Genomic DNA, 14073 nt, shown 5'->3' with positions numbered 1-14073 from the left:
AGCTTCTTATTCATGGACATATATCAGAACCAAGTGGATCATTTTCTGACCTGTAAATTTTCCCTTAATGTGGTCTTGTCACCGAAAAAAGGGAAAGGGGAAATTTCATATATGACCTTCTCATGGGTTTGACCTGAGCCAGGAAAGTCAAGAGACCCAAACTCATCATTGCAATTACAGATGATGGTTTTGGCAAAGTTGTGTATATGTGGGTATAGCAGGTGGGGGCAGGCAGCTCTCTCCATCCCAGGAGTGGCGGAAGCATAAACATTCCTCTCCATCATGGCTTCCAGATGAAGGACCCCTGTTCACACTGCAGTTTCTTTCTTCAAATGGCCCTGATTAAAATATTTGAAACCGATAGGTGATTTGAAGGGGTCTCCTAGAGCAATAACCCTGTTCCATGCAGCACACAATGACCGAATGAACATAAATGAATTATAAATAAAGCTGGTGTGTAGTTTTTAAATCGTGTTACTTGTGGCCACTTTGTACATTTCATTATATCTCACTAGAAATGAGTTTAGGTAGGAAGCACATACTGATGGCTCTAAAAATTAATTTTATGCTTATAATTCTTAAGAGTATAAATATAATTATGAACCAAAAGGTATTTAGGGATAAATGCCAAAATTTGAATACCAGCATGAATGAGAAAATCAATACATTTTGTAGTTGTGGCTTTGTTTAGCGATTTTTAGTGTGGGTGATTACTTAAAGAATAAAATATCTGTGAACTTTTTAGCATACAGTTTGGGTCCTAATCTAAATTTAAAGAATCTGCAGTATCTCAGTTTTCAAAATAATGCTCCATTTTACCATTTTATTCTGGAATATTATACATTAAACTTCAGTAAAACAAAAACATAACAAACAAAACAAAGAGGGGGAATTTATAGACTGGGGAGTTGACTCAGCAGTTAAGAACCTTTGCTGCTCTTCCAAAGGACCATGTTCAGATCCCAGCATCCATGTTGTATGGTTGTCAATCACTTATAGCATCAGATCCAAGAGATCTGATATCCTCTCTAGTATTCACAAGCACACACATGCATGCACATGCAAACACATACACATATACACAAATAAAATAAAATCTTCAAAAGTGACTCATAATCGATATTACATCTTTTCATTAAAAAAATAATACTAAAGTACTGCAGCATTACTCCACAGTGGCAAAATGCATGGCTAATTGGTTGGCTTTGTTGAAAAAAAAATCAGCTTAACCAAGATATTGGCATGCTTATCACACTTAATATTCAACTAAAGCAGGTTTATGAGGAAGACAAAGAAAACTGATCTCAATAAGTAAAGAGAAGTTTTAAAGGTGGCTTGGGCACAGAGCCGGGTGACAAACCCTTGGGGAAGCAGGTGTGAGGACAGAGGTGCCCAGGACTGCTGGCATCTGTATAGAGCATCAGCATGCTTGTTAGCAAGGAGGCCTGAGGCCTGTGGCAGTGGTGACGACTTAGCTATAAAACTTTGTAAAAGGGAGTCTGGCTTCAGAATCTGCTGGCCAAAGCCCATTTCCTTTCACATCTGTCAACTTGCACTTCGTGATGACGTGGACGTGGCCAGTGCTTGCTTTTTCCTGGCTGAGGTTTATGAAAGCTCCTGTTTGCCAAGCGTCTTGTAAGTATGTGGTAAAGTATATTCAGTACAAGATAAATTCTAGGCATTTAAGGTTGCCCATGAAGATTTCTCTGTAAGCCAGAGAGTTAGGATACAAATGAAGGCAGCTTCCCATTTATGCTGACAAAACTATCAGTTGGACATCACTAGCCGATGAATACCCTAAGTTATAACACAAAATGATCCGTCTTCTCATTACCCAAGTTAATATCCTTTTATTGTTTCTGACATGAACTTCGTGGGCCAACCTTGATCAATTAAGAAACTTTTCAGATAAGCATGGTGACATTAAATTGGGAATTGAGTTGGTGGGAGTGTTCAAACTAACTATAAGATATGGATTTTTTCCCCCTCATTTTTTTTCATTAGGACTTGCAGTCAGTTTCTTCTGGGTCACAGAGAGTTCATTACCAGGTAACTCGTAATTGCTTCTACTTGTTTCCTTTTTTCCAGAAAGTCGAGTGCCCTCTCTCACTGCATGTACTCTTTAGAGTCCCCATATTACCCACAGATCGGCTTAATCCATAAAGATCCCCATGATGTTGTTATTCTGATTAGTGCGCATTTTCCTGATTTTATACTGTTGTAGTCTAGTGCACATGTAGATTGTAGACATCCTCTCAGATAATTTGGAAAAAAATACGATAAAAAGTGAAGTGCTTTTAGTTACACCTATCTTACATATTAGTACAGAAATCTCAACTCAGGTTAGTTTAGCAAAGAAAGTACGTATTGAGTCTTATAAGCACAACACTAGATCAAGTGGGTTTTACTTATCAGTCAATTAGGGTTCGTGCTCCGTTTTCCTGCTCATATTTCTGATTTGCTCTTTTTCTAATAAGTTTATCCCTGGCCTAGAGACTATGGAGGTCCCAGGTGGGTTTCTGAACCCAGAGAAGAGATGCGCTGCTTGCCATAGTGCTGACCCAAAGTTCTATACATGTAACGGGCTTCTCCTGTGCTTGTCAGCTACATGAAACCTGATAGGCCACTCTTGAGGCTCCTATCTTCTTCACCAGGAGAGCCCTTGGCTGTCTTCAGCCCACTGTACTTTGGAAGTGCAGTCTCTTTCCTGCGCTCTAGCCTTCTTGTGCTGCCCACATCTGCTTAGTCACCATTTTACAGTCCTCTCCAGCTGTGCTCCCATCTTAGAAATCATTGGCCTTTCCGTGCCAGGAGGGCTGTACGGGAGTTATAACTTTCCAACAACTTCTCCAAATAAAATCTCTGTAGGTCATTTTCTGTCTCCACACGACAGGAGACTTACATGTTAACTTGGCCACATAATGAGGACACGCTACGAGCAATGCATTTAATTGTGAGGCGACCACAGAGGGCACAGACATGATGGTGTGGCACCAGTGACACCAGGAGATACAGTCCCCGGGACCACCATGTGTATCCAGTCCTTTGCTGACCACTGTCACGCCAAGCTGTGGCTGGGCAAGCCCTCGTTTAGCTCACTTGGGTTTAAATGTCTGTTTCTCTGTACTCAAAAAATTCTAGTACACTGTCTTTTTATAAGAACAGTAATGACTACAGTCTAGAGAAGACCTTGAAATTTGTGGCCTGAGTAGCAGTGTTTCCCTTTTGAGATCTACACCATCACCCAAGGCAGCACTCTTGTCTTTAGACTCAGGGGCAGGGGTGGCCTCGGTGGTTTTGTTTGTGTGTTTCTGTCTCACACATGTTCTACTATTCCAGAATGTTCAGTCACATCTGGCTGTGACTGAAAGCGACTTCACTTAAGGTGACAGTAAGAGAATGAACCAGCGATTCACTCTAGGACGATTGATATCAACATTTTAAGGGAAAATTTATCAGCTTTTATAGGCTGGAGCTGGTAGCTAACAGTTGGCATCAGGAATTACCCTGGAGAAAAAGCTATTGTTGTAACGAAGGTTTGCACTTTTTCCTCTTGGAAATTTTGAACTTTCACAATTTCTCTAAAGTACTTTAAGCACTGATGCAGAGGTTTATGAAACTCATGTACTGATACACTAGCCTGCCGTGTAGACTGTTATTATGATGTAAGCGTGTTTAACACAGGTGTTTTTTTTAATCATAATTTCTTTATGTCACTTTGTGGCCACATGGATTGGAAGATGAATCCTTGTAGAATATGATATGGATATTTGTCTCGTTTACTGTCAAGTAGTAACAATATGGGAAAATATTGATGACTTTTTTTTTCTGGAAGTATTTTTGTACTTTTTGATCAGTTCCAGTCAACTCAAACCTTGGTGTCAGCCCTGCCATGATATATCTGTGACATCAAACGCTTCTGTGCATGAAGCATGGAGAATAATAAGGATGCTGATCAAGGATGCCTATCAGGGCATCACCAACCTCCCCCTTATCATGCTGAAATGAAGAAACAGAGAGAGTAGTCGGCAACCTTTGGGTAATAAAGAGGCCTAGGATCTTTCCTTATCATACGTGTGTGTGTGTGTACATGTGTGTGTGAGAAAATGTGTGTGTGCATGTGCACGCGGGTGTGAGCGTGTGTTCCTGTGTATGTACATGTGTACATCTGTGTGAATGAGAGAGAGAGAGACACACACAGAGAGAAAGAGAGACATGTAGAGAGAGAGAATTTTCTAGAATTACCCTAGTGCAAAGAGGGATCTCCCAATAGCAGGGGTGAGCAGGTGGAGGCAAGAGGCTACAGGAAATAAATGTCCACATTTTATTGAGATTATCAGGGGAGGCATGTGTTAGAAGGATGATGAATAAACACTTCTGCTTTCGGCCCCATTGATCTTGATGAGTCTGGAAGACTCCACGAGGTTTGGTGAACAACAGTAAGTTAGAAATATGAGTAGTTAAAAAGTCCGCTCAAAATCCCCAGCTCGGAGATCAAAACTGTGGGAAGTCCTGAGCAAATGCACGATGCTGGCTTGGAGGAGATCACGTAGAGCTAGCCTAGATACGGAAGGGGCCTTGCTGCCATTCTGTATATCCTCAACGGCCATGACAGAGCACAAGTGGGGAGAACGGTCAGTCACAAAGAGCCATGAAGCCGACCCTAGCAGCAGAGTGCTCGGTGAGGAGAAGGCGGTATGCAACAGCCAAGCCCAGACTGCTTGGAAGAGCAAGGGTCAGAGAACCTCACAACAGTGTGAGGTGTTGAGCTGTGTGCTGATTTCCGCATCTTCCCACAGTGCAGATAAAATGCACGGATGTTGATGCCACTCTTTTTCATGTAGAATATGGCAAAACCACCCGATGGGTAGTTTAATACTAACTTTTGTTTCCTAACCCAGAAACTGTAACAGCAGGATCTCTGGACTGTCTCAGTGGAGGCGGTGATGTTGGAGAATAAACTTTAGGAAACAGGATGCCAAAATGTCTTAAATACTTTCTAATGAATTTTATTATGTATGAGAGGGAGATTGAATAAACATCAGTAAGCTAGAGCAACTTGGCAGATTCCTGGCAGCCAAGATGTTAGGTGGGATTTAGTTAACTGTTTTGTTTTGTTTTGTTTTGTTTTTTGTTTTGTCAGGAAAACAAAACAAAACAAAAAACAAACCCTCAAAAATGTGCATGTGCCCAAGATGCCCCGTTAGTGAGCCGCATGGCAGGTCCTGCAGCTTACGTGTCTCCGTTTCCTTGCTTTCGTGTTTACCTTTTCCAATGCTGCAACTGCCAGCAATGCATGGGGCTCAGCAATGACACCTTGCATTAACCTAACAAGGCAGCATGGGCCCTACGAGAATCTGCCGGCTGTTTATAATAAGCTGCAAGTTCCTGCATGCACCTCTCTGATGCCAAAATGCAAAAGCCCTTTCACGCTAATGGCATCTGGTGTAATTTCTAGCTGCCAAATAGACGGTGGGTAGGTTCGTGTCTTCTTCAGATTGGCAAATAAACTGGAATTTATAAATAAATTAGACTGTATTTGATAAACAATGCTTCCTGAAGCCATCTGCCATAAGATAGCTCTATTTTTTCTCTCTCTTTTCAGAATTACTGTCCATTTAAACCCCAAATCATAAAGTGAAGAGGGAATAGATTGTTTTGGTGTAAGCCTAAATCAGTTTGCAAGTTAGAATTCATTTATCTTAGCCCAGAAAAAAGGCAGAGCTTGGGAAGGAACTTCTGTTTGAAGTTTGTTTTCTTTTCATGTCCATGTATGAATGCCTGTATATGGGTATATGTACCAAGTATGTGCATTGATCATTCAACTATTGTCATGATTCTTAACTAAGGATGATCTCTGATCCCAATATAAGGCATCTGGAAATGCCTGTAGGTATTTCTTGGACTCTACTGAGTGGAAGCCAATGGCATCACTAAATATATATGAATGTAACACAGCGAAGTCTCCTACAGCAAAGTATTATCTCTCCACTAATGTCAGTAGTCTAGAGCCCCAGAATCTCTGCGTCATTGTATTTTGTTTGGGACACGCTAAGGGTTTGCGGGAGGTGTGAAGTCTAGGTGAGGAAAGTAGAAGAAGAAAGAATGAACTGGGAGAAAATACAACCAGGAAGAATAAAGGCAGCTATAACTACGGCCAGGTATGTTAAAGAAAGCCAAGGGTACTCACCTTGTTTAATAAGCATTATTATGTCTGCCCTAAGTCTCAACATTTCTTCAAGAAGAGCTTGGTGGACCCTTGAATACTATCAATTTCACTTGACAAATTTTAGTGATTATAGCATTCAATAGTAAGTACAAAACGGACTAATCCAGGAGATTCCTTTAATTAAGAATCAACTAACTTAAAAGAAAATGACGAAAAGTTCAGGAAAATAGGCGGAACCGGGAAACGTTCTATTACATAAGATAGCACATGCGCAGAGAGACAAATACTGTTTGTTCTTCTTCATATGTAGATCTTAATTTCTCATTGCTAAATCAGTGTTCCTGGGCAGGAATCAACATGGGTAAAGGCCAGGAAACTAGAAATGGGTGTGGGGGGAATTCTGAGGGGAGGGAGTGGAGGAAACAGTAGAGCAAATAGAGCCCTGAGGCCAAAAGGGTACAGTGGGGAATAGGAGAATCAGGAGATGAGACAGGAGAGGGGCTGGGAGAATCAACCAAAATTTAAAAGACATAAATTTAAAATACTTTTAAAACGGAAAGGTGAGTGTCTAGATGCACAGAGAGGAATGTACAGAGAGTAAAGAGTGGGTGGGTAAGAGATGTTTAAGAGAAAGGTGATCTTGGACTGGACCTTATTAAATGAGACAGTGATTCCCAGATCAGATGACTTCCGTTCAGGTTTTGTGAAAGACACATTTCATTCACATTGAAGGAACAGTTAAATGCTAGGTGACTATTGCCTAATTGGATAACCTACTGGAGTGTATAATAGGGATGCTGTGTGCATTAGTTGTGCATAATTGAATATAAATTAAGAGCTGTTTTTGCATATGCTTGCCAAGTGGTGGTTCAGAGAAGAACTATCTTAATTATATCTAATTAATTCTAGGTGGCTTTCAGAAACACATGAACACACATGCTTTTCTATGACATTAAATCCTGCCTGAGAACTAATACCTAGTCCAAGAGAATTGCTTTTTCTCTTCTTTATTTTTAATTTTGCTCCAATTGGAGTCATTGTCCACATTGCATGGGTGGATAGCCCCAAATGCAGGATTCCTCTCTGCCAGGCACTTGGTGAGGCATTACCTGATGGAAATGCATTGCCCACAATGGGCTGATCATGGGAGTTGCATGAAGCCAAGGCTGCAGTTTATTCATGGTCCTCCCTCTTCTAGCATTGCTGTCACTCACACATAGTCTGATGATCTTGTCTAAGTAGAAGAGAAGGCGTGTACATCATTTACTAAAAACATCCAATAGAGAACGTTTCAGGACCGTGGCTTAGGTTGTAAATTCCCCTTTAGCAACATGCTTCCCTCATTCTTGCCTTACTTTTTTAACCCTCCAATATATATTTGTCTTTGATATCATCAAGCTTCGTTTGATAGTTCCCTGGGCCTTCCTAAGTGAGCCATACGTGTTGTGCAGTCTACAACCGTTTATAATCTTGGCGTCTGTTAGTTTGCAGATCACACACACAGCAAGAACTGGGCTTAGCTTTTACCTCCCTCCCTCCCCCCTGTAGTCCTTTGAATAGCACTTTGTTGGTGTGATACCTTCCCTAGCTTTCCCTCTGTTTATATAGGCTTAAACCCATACACATGCAAGTTTATTGTTGAAAGAAAATAAATTTACATTCCTTGAGCACTCACTATGCATATTATACCACAACTATTTTTTCAGATGACCTACTTTTCATAATAGTGTACCATTGCTGTTAGACCTTGATAATAAATGAACTTCTAGCTCATTCTTTTCTTTTCATCATGTATTTTTACCCTCTCTGGATAAACATTTAGGTGATAGACAGTTGTCACATTGTTTTGTGAAAAGTATTATGATAAACATCAAGATTAACATTTAGCCAAATCACATGTTAAAAACTTGCTAAAATCGGCCATACTTGTACAAGACCTAAGCAGAATACAAGTACAGTACGTATCCAGGAAGTATAGTGGACAGAACGCTCTTTCAGTGAGTGTGATCAGTTCCTTGCTTCTGGGAATGTTTCCTCTATGAGCCCATTGATCATCATATTCTATGCAGCTCTCAAGCAGCAGTGTCCATGGAGGAGAGAGTGGACAGGAAACATGACTGGAGAATTTGAGAGGGAAGGCTCTTACCAGGAGTGATTTGTCTGACAAGAAGCAAGGAAGATTAAGTTGACTGTTGATAATGGTTGAATATCTGGCAAAACTTTAGGTGGTAGTAGAAGGAAGATCTTCATTCCCATCAGGCTCCTTCTCGATTTTTTTTTTTTTTTTTTGTCTTTCAGATTTTGCTTTAGCTGTCTAGGGAGTTCTCTTTCAGATAGGGCATTTCCCAAGTCTCCTTTAAAACCTCAAATAGCTCTATGTCCCCAGGAAGCTAAAAAGTACCTTGTAAGATCCCAAACTCTCGGGCAAAAGAGGTCTCTAGGCTCCATCTCTTGCTAAGTAGAGAGCTGTAAGTAGTTTACTTAAATTATCCCAAGAGTAATTCCTGACATATTTCAGTTCTTCACACCACGGTTCTTCATTGCTGGTCTGACCTTGGGTACAAATGGAGGTTCAGAAAGACTGAACGAGGATGTGATCTAGCCAGATTCTCGGAATTTGGCCGGATTCTCTGACTGTGGCTGGCCCGGGGTCTTTCTGAAAAGCCATTGATTATGACACTGGGACCTGTTTCCTCTGCATATGCTGGTTTTTGGGGATCCAGTCTGTTTGGACGCTCGCCTTCCTGGACCTGGAGGGAGGGGGAGGGAGCTGGAGCTTCCCACAGGGCAGGAAACCCTGACTGCCCTGGGGGACGGAGGGGAAGGAGGGGGGGAGTGGGGGGAGTGGGAGGGTGTTGGGAGGGGGGGCGGAAATGGAAACTTTTATAATTTAATAAAATTTACTAAAAAAAAAAAAAAAAAAAAAAGAAAGAAAGAGTGGCAGTATGAAGGCAGGGGAAGCAGGTAGGGGTAAGATTGTGTCAACTTCTCCATAACAAAGGAGTACCTGGCACAGAAGCCTAAGGTCATGGCTTCAAAAACAACCAATTTAGTGAGATTTACCTATATTTCCAAATAAAATATGGGAGCAGATAAGTAAATCCAGGTTGGGTAGCTTTTTAAGACTTAAAGCTTCATGCACATATTGCTGAAAGATCATTTCCCCATTATAAAATATTCCTTACATGGACCAATAATGACCATGAATAGCCTCCATTTTATTTCATTTATAGTCATCAAAGGATATATATGTAAGGCCAGGTTTGTGGAAAAAGAAAAGTAATTGGGAGCAGTGGGGAAGGAGAGACTCGCAATTTCAAAAAGAAGATAAGTTTTACCAGTCTCTGAAATTCTCCAGAGATTATTGAATGTTTTCTAGATGGCTGTTGTGTTTCTCCTTTCAGTCCTAGGTAATGGAGTTGAGTCAGTGCAGAAGCTGTAGGTGGAAGACAAAGAGAAGAAGGGAGGAATCAAGGAGAGAGAAAGTCAACAGCCGCCTGTTCTCCTTGACATCTTGTCAGTGAGCTCAGTAGAACAGGGCCAGATGGTTCAGGATGGTGTCTGTTGGCACGGCTCAGTCATCCATCTGCACCACAGTTATTTGAAGTCTGCTGCCTCAGACCAAAGACTTGAGCCATGCATTTCATCCTCGGAAGGGAAGGGCTTTATGAAATGGAAGCTAAGCCTTTTGTTCCACTCATAATTTATGTCCTCTGCTGACTCTTGATTCTTTTGGCTGCAGATTTAAAAAAATTGTTCCCCCTAAATTGGTGGCTTTGTAGCAATAGCCAGGAAATAAGTTAAAGCCATAATTAAAATGGCTTTGCTTTTGGAAAAGAAACTGAAACTTGGCATATTGGGTACACAGGAATTCCCGAAGTGGATACAGACAGGAATGAGGGGAGCGTCAGGTGGGTTAGAGGTCACCCTGTTGGGGATAGTATGCCAAGCTTCACTCTACAGCTTCAGGATGACATGTCTTGAATTTTGCTGGATCTAAATACTAAACATTTAAACAAAATCAATCACCACAACAATCATGTTACAGCTGTGTAACAACTGGTTAACCGTGTTAGCACATAAGAATTTGATTTTTGTGAAAATAAGCATCCAGCAAGCAGAATTATGAGTGACGAGGAAGAGGAAGAGTTGGTGGTGTTCGGAAAAGTTAGTGGTAGGTGATATTTGTCATGGAGATTAATCTCCCCCCCTCTTTTGGAGTAATTCACATTTGCTGGATAAGATAAGCCTCGCAAGAACCAAGCCAACAAGCAGCGTGATTCCAGCCTTTGTTTGATGCCATTCTTCGTTCATGTGTTCTCCTAGGCATTTCTTGCTTTTCCTTGAATCTTTCTTCACCTGAGATTGACGGCAATGGGGCATCAGTGTGCCAAGGCAGCACCATGTACAGGGTCTGGTTGGGAGTCTAGCCAGTGTCCCACGAGCTCCTCATATGACGAAAGGTGAAATTGCCTTAGGCGACAGGATTTTATTTTTTCTCTGTGGACATTGATGGCCTCCGATGTTTGCAAGTACATATGAGCGTGGAGCTGACAGCAATCAAACGTTTTACACACTTCATTTATTTCTCCGTAATACTTCAGGATTAAACGCTACAGGGGCCATTGTACAAACAAGGCCTTTAAGACACATACTAGCTAAGAGCCCTCCCTAAATACTCTCAGCTAGTGGTTGGTAGAGCTGGGATTGGTCAAACCCTCAAAGCAGGCATTCTGGAGATCAGGGTTCTGATTCTCAGATCTTGCTGCTCAACTGAAGTTGGATCATAGACAGAGTCTCTTGCCTTTCTCTCTCTCTCCTCGTTCATCTCCCTGTGACATTTAAATACCCCAAAGACAGAAATGGTTTTTTGTTACATTAACTCTTTTGCAATGATTATGATAATGATGGTGGGTTCATACAGCTTTTCGAAAGCAGTGTTCTCCACCATAAATAATTTTTTCTCAGTCATTCAACCTCAAATAAATGCCAGTGACTAGTTTAGCCGCCACCCCAGGTTTCCCTTGGTTAATGAGAAGTCGCCCCAGCACCTATACATTTTGTCATTGCTTTTCTGTTTATAGATTGTTGGTTGATCGCCTGCATATGTTTTATATTTTGTTGGTCCACTACATTGAAACATTATTTTACACAACTTAAGGCAAGTTCCAACTTTTGTTGTCTCAGTGTGTCAAGGACAGAATTTTGTTGCGATTTCATGGCTTTGCTTGTTTGTTTGTTTACATTTTTATTGACCCAGGGTCTCACGTAGCCTAGGCTGGGTTCAACTCACTACATAAAACTGTCTGGCCTTGATTTCTGATCCTCCTGCCTCCACCTTCCAAGTGTTTGGATTACCATCATGTACTAGCACTCCCAGTTATAAGACTTTATAACTTTTACACATTTTTTTTTTGTATCTGTAAATTTTTCTCTGTGTGTATATGGCATATGTATGAGTGTGTGTGTGTGTGTGTGTGTGTGTGTGTGTGTGTGTGCAGGTATGATTCCTTTGTAGTCATTGGTGTAGGTCAGAGAATGATGGCAGGATGTCTTCCTCTATCACTTCTTCATCCTAATTTTGGAAGGAGGGTTTCCCACTGAACCTAGAGCCTGCCTTTTCAGCAAGATTGGCCTGCTAGTGAGCTCCAGAGTACATGTGTCTCCACCCCTCCATGCCGCAGTAACAGGAACACACTGTGACGTCCAGCTTTTACCCTGGTGCTGAAGATCTGAACTTGGGTCCTTGTCTTCGCAGGGCAAATGTTTTGCCCATTGAGCTCTGTCCTCTTCCCTTCACATGTATGCTTTAAAAAATAGGTAGTTTAATTTCAGAGTATGTCTAAGAATATATTAATTGCATTTTCTTTGTATGCTAACATACATGCTAACAACATGGCACAAGACCTCATTATGCTCATAGCTGTCCTTTGATGAGCTCACTTGGAGAGAACACATATCTGTTTCAAGGTAGCATCCCAGAGAAGTCAGGTCTCTATCTTTGTTTCATTAATAGCCTCCAAAAATTACAGCCAAATCTTCATTCTTCAGCAAGTATTTCATTTCCTTTTCAGGAAAATCGATTTTTTAACACAGATTTTTATATTGTCATTAATGATGTACTATTCAACTTCATTTACTAAGGCTATGTTGTGCTCAATCTAAATCTTCCCTCCTTTAAAAAATGACAATAAAAGAGACTGGAGAGGTGGCTTAGTGTTTAAGACCACCAAGTATAATCCCTAGCACCCATATAGCATCTCACAACTGGTTGCAATTTCAGTCTCACGGGATCTAAAGTCCTCTTCTGGTCTCCATTGGCACCAGGCATGCACATGGCGCATAGAAATACATGCAGGCAAAACACCCATACATAGAAAGCCAATAGATGCAATTAAAAACATTAATGACAATATAGAGAGCTTAAGGCTCTAAAAGCAAATATATTGGAGGGACTGTGATGGGAATGCATGATGAGGCCATTGACTCCTTCTAGGAGAGAAACTGAATCGAGTCCTCACTAAGGGAATAGCCACAACCTTGAATTCCCTTCAACTTTGGAGCAGCAGTTCCTGCTTTTGAGTCTTGGGATATTTTAAGGTGTTTCTAATGATCCAGATATCCTTATTGTGTTGAGTTTCTTCTTACCTAAATTTTGGATTATTTGAATAAGAATTTTGAATTATTTTAGCCATGCAGGAATCTGAGATTACACTGATAGTCTGTAGAAAAATGAGTTCATCTCTCCTGGAAAATGCATGTGCACATGAGTCTAACAAATTAGCACAAAATTTTCACAAGCATTCTTAACATGTATTTAGTGTGTGGTGGGGGAGGGGAGCACATTGCATATCCTTATATTTTAAAAATAGTAAGTCAAGTTCGTCTATACGTTTTCTGTCGAATGTTATTTACAGAAATAGTATTAAGATTCAGAAAGCACACTGGGTATCTGAGCTACTCTATTTTTTGAGGAGACAGTTATCTTTGCTTAATGTCTTTATTAGTTTTTCACAGCTACCAATAAACATTTTAAATCATTTCAGATTTCTTGGCATATAGTCATCTTTTTCTTTTACGAAAATCTACAAGGTGTTGGTGGCCTAACACATTTTATAAAAATATATTAAAGACCTTAAGTTTCTATAGATCCAGATAGCATGTGTCAAAATACAATTCTCAAAGCATTAAGCACAGTTCTCATAAACATGGATACTGAACAACTGCCGAGATTTCATTTAGCTCAGCCAGCAAGTTGACAAAGCCGGCTCAAGATGTGCCTCTATAGCTTTAGCAAATCAGATGCATAAAGATACATTTTTTTGGTGACAGCCCAGAGGGAGGCCAATCATTCCTCTATCAATCTTTGATTTGTGCAATCTATTTGAGCAGAACACTCGGTCTAGATAAGTTTTCTAGTAGTAAGATGGATCTCCTTTGCCCAGCTAAGACCCATGGCTCTTCGCCATGCACCAGATTCATCCAAACAACATGTTAAACAGATTGCAGGACCCCCTGCAGCTTTCTGCAGAGCTGCAGCCTCTATGCTGACAGCCATCCACTGGTGCTGCTTGCTGTTCCTCGGTGAGTTTGCCTGAAGAGTGAGCAAGGCAGTGGCAGGAGAGCCTAACTCAGGAGGAAGTCCAGATGGCCTCTGATTGGTTCTTGTCATTTCTCCTATGCTATTTCTGCTTTCCTTCCTTGTCTCATCAGTGTACACCAGGCCACCCACACACATGGCTTCCACTGCCAAGTCTACCTTATATTCAGCATATCTGCATTCTGTGGGCATCCCTGTAACAGAAACTTTTTAAAACTTGTCAATAATAGTCAAGGTCCCTGTATCTTCCCACGGAGAGCTGGTCATCCTTACTTGTGCCTTTTCTGTCAATGAGTTCACTTTT

General features: G+C 41.0%; 1 protein-coding gene across 6 annotated transcripts in view; it reads left to right on the top strand.

Annotated features, from left to right (window-relative positions):
• The window catches only part of Dgki (diacylglycerol kinase iota), a 455950-nt gene that overhangs the window by 354623 nt on the left and 87254 nt on the right, over window positions 1-14073 (top strand). For 5 of the 6 annotated variants that reach the window (XM_085683757.2, XM_085683755.2, XM_085683753.2 and 2 more), the window contains one exon: window positions 2005-2049. The exons of the other annotated variant lie outside the window; for it this stretch is intronic. In XM_085683757.2, coding sequence (XP_085539883.1) covers window positions 2005-2049 — 45 coding nt within the window. The remainder of the gene's footprint in view (window positions 1-2004; window positions 2050-14073) is intronic. 6 annotated transcript variants of the gene reach the window in all.

This window comes from Myodes glareolus, chromosome 25, assembly GCF_982192425.1.
Source record: "Myodes glareolus chromosome 25, mMyoGla1.1, whole genome shotgun sequence".
NCBI lineage: Eukaryota > Metazoa > Chordata > Mammalia > Rodentia > Cricetidae > Myodes > Myodes glareolus.
Note: the sequence above shows the minus strand (reverse complement) of the source record. Positions and strands in the feature narration are given on the sequence as shown.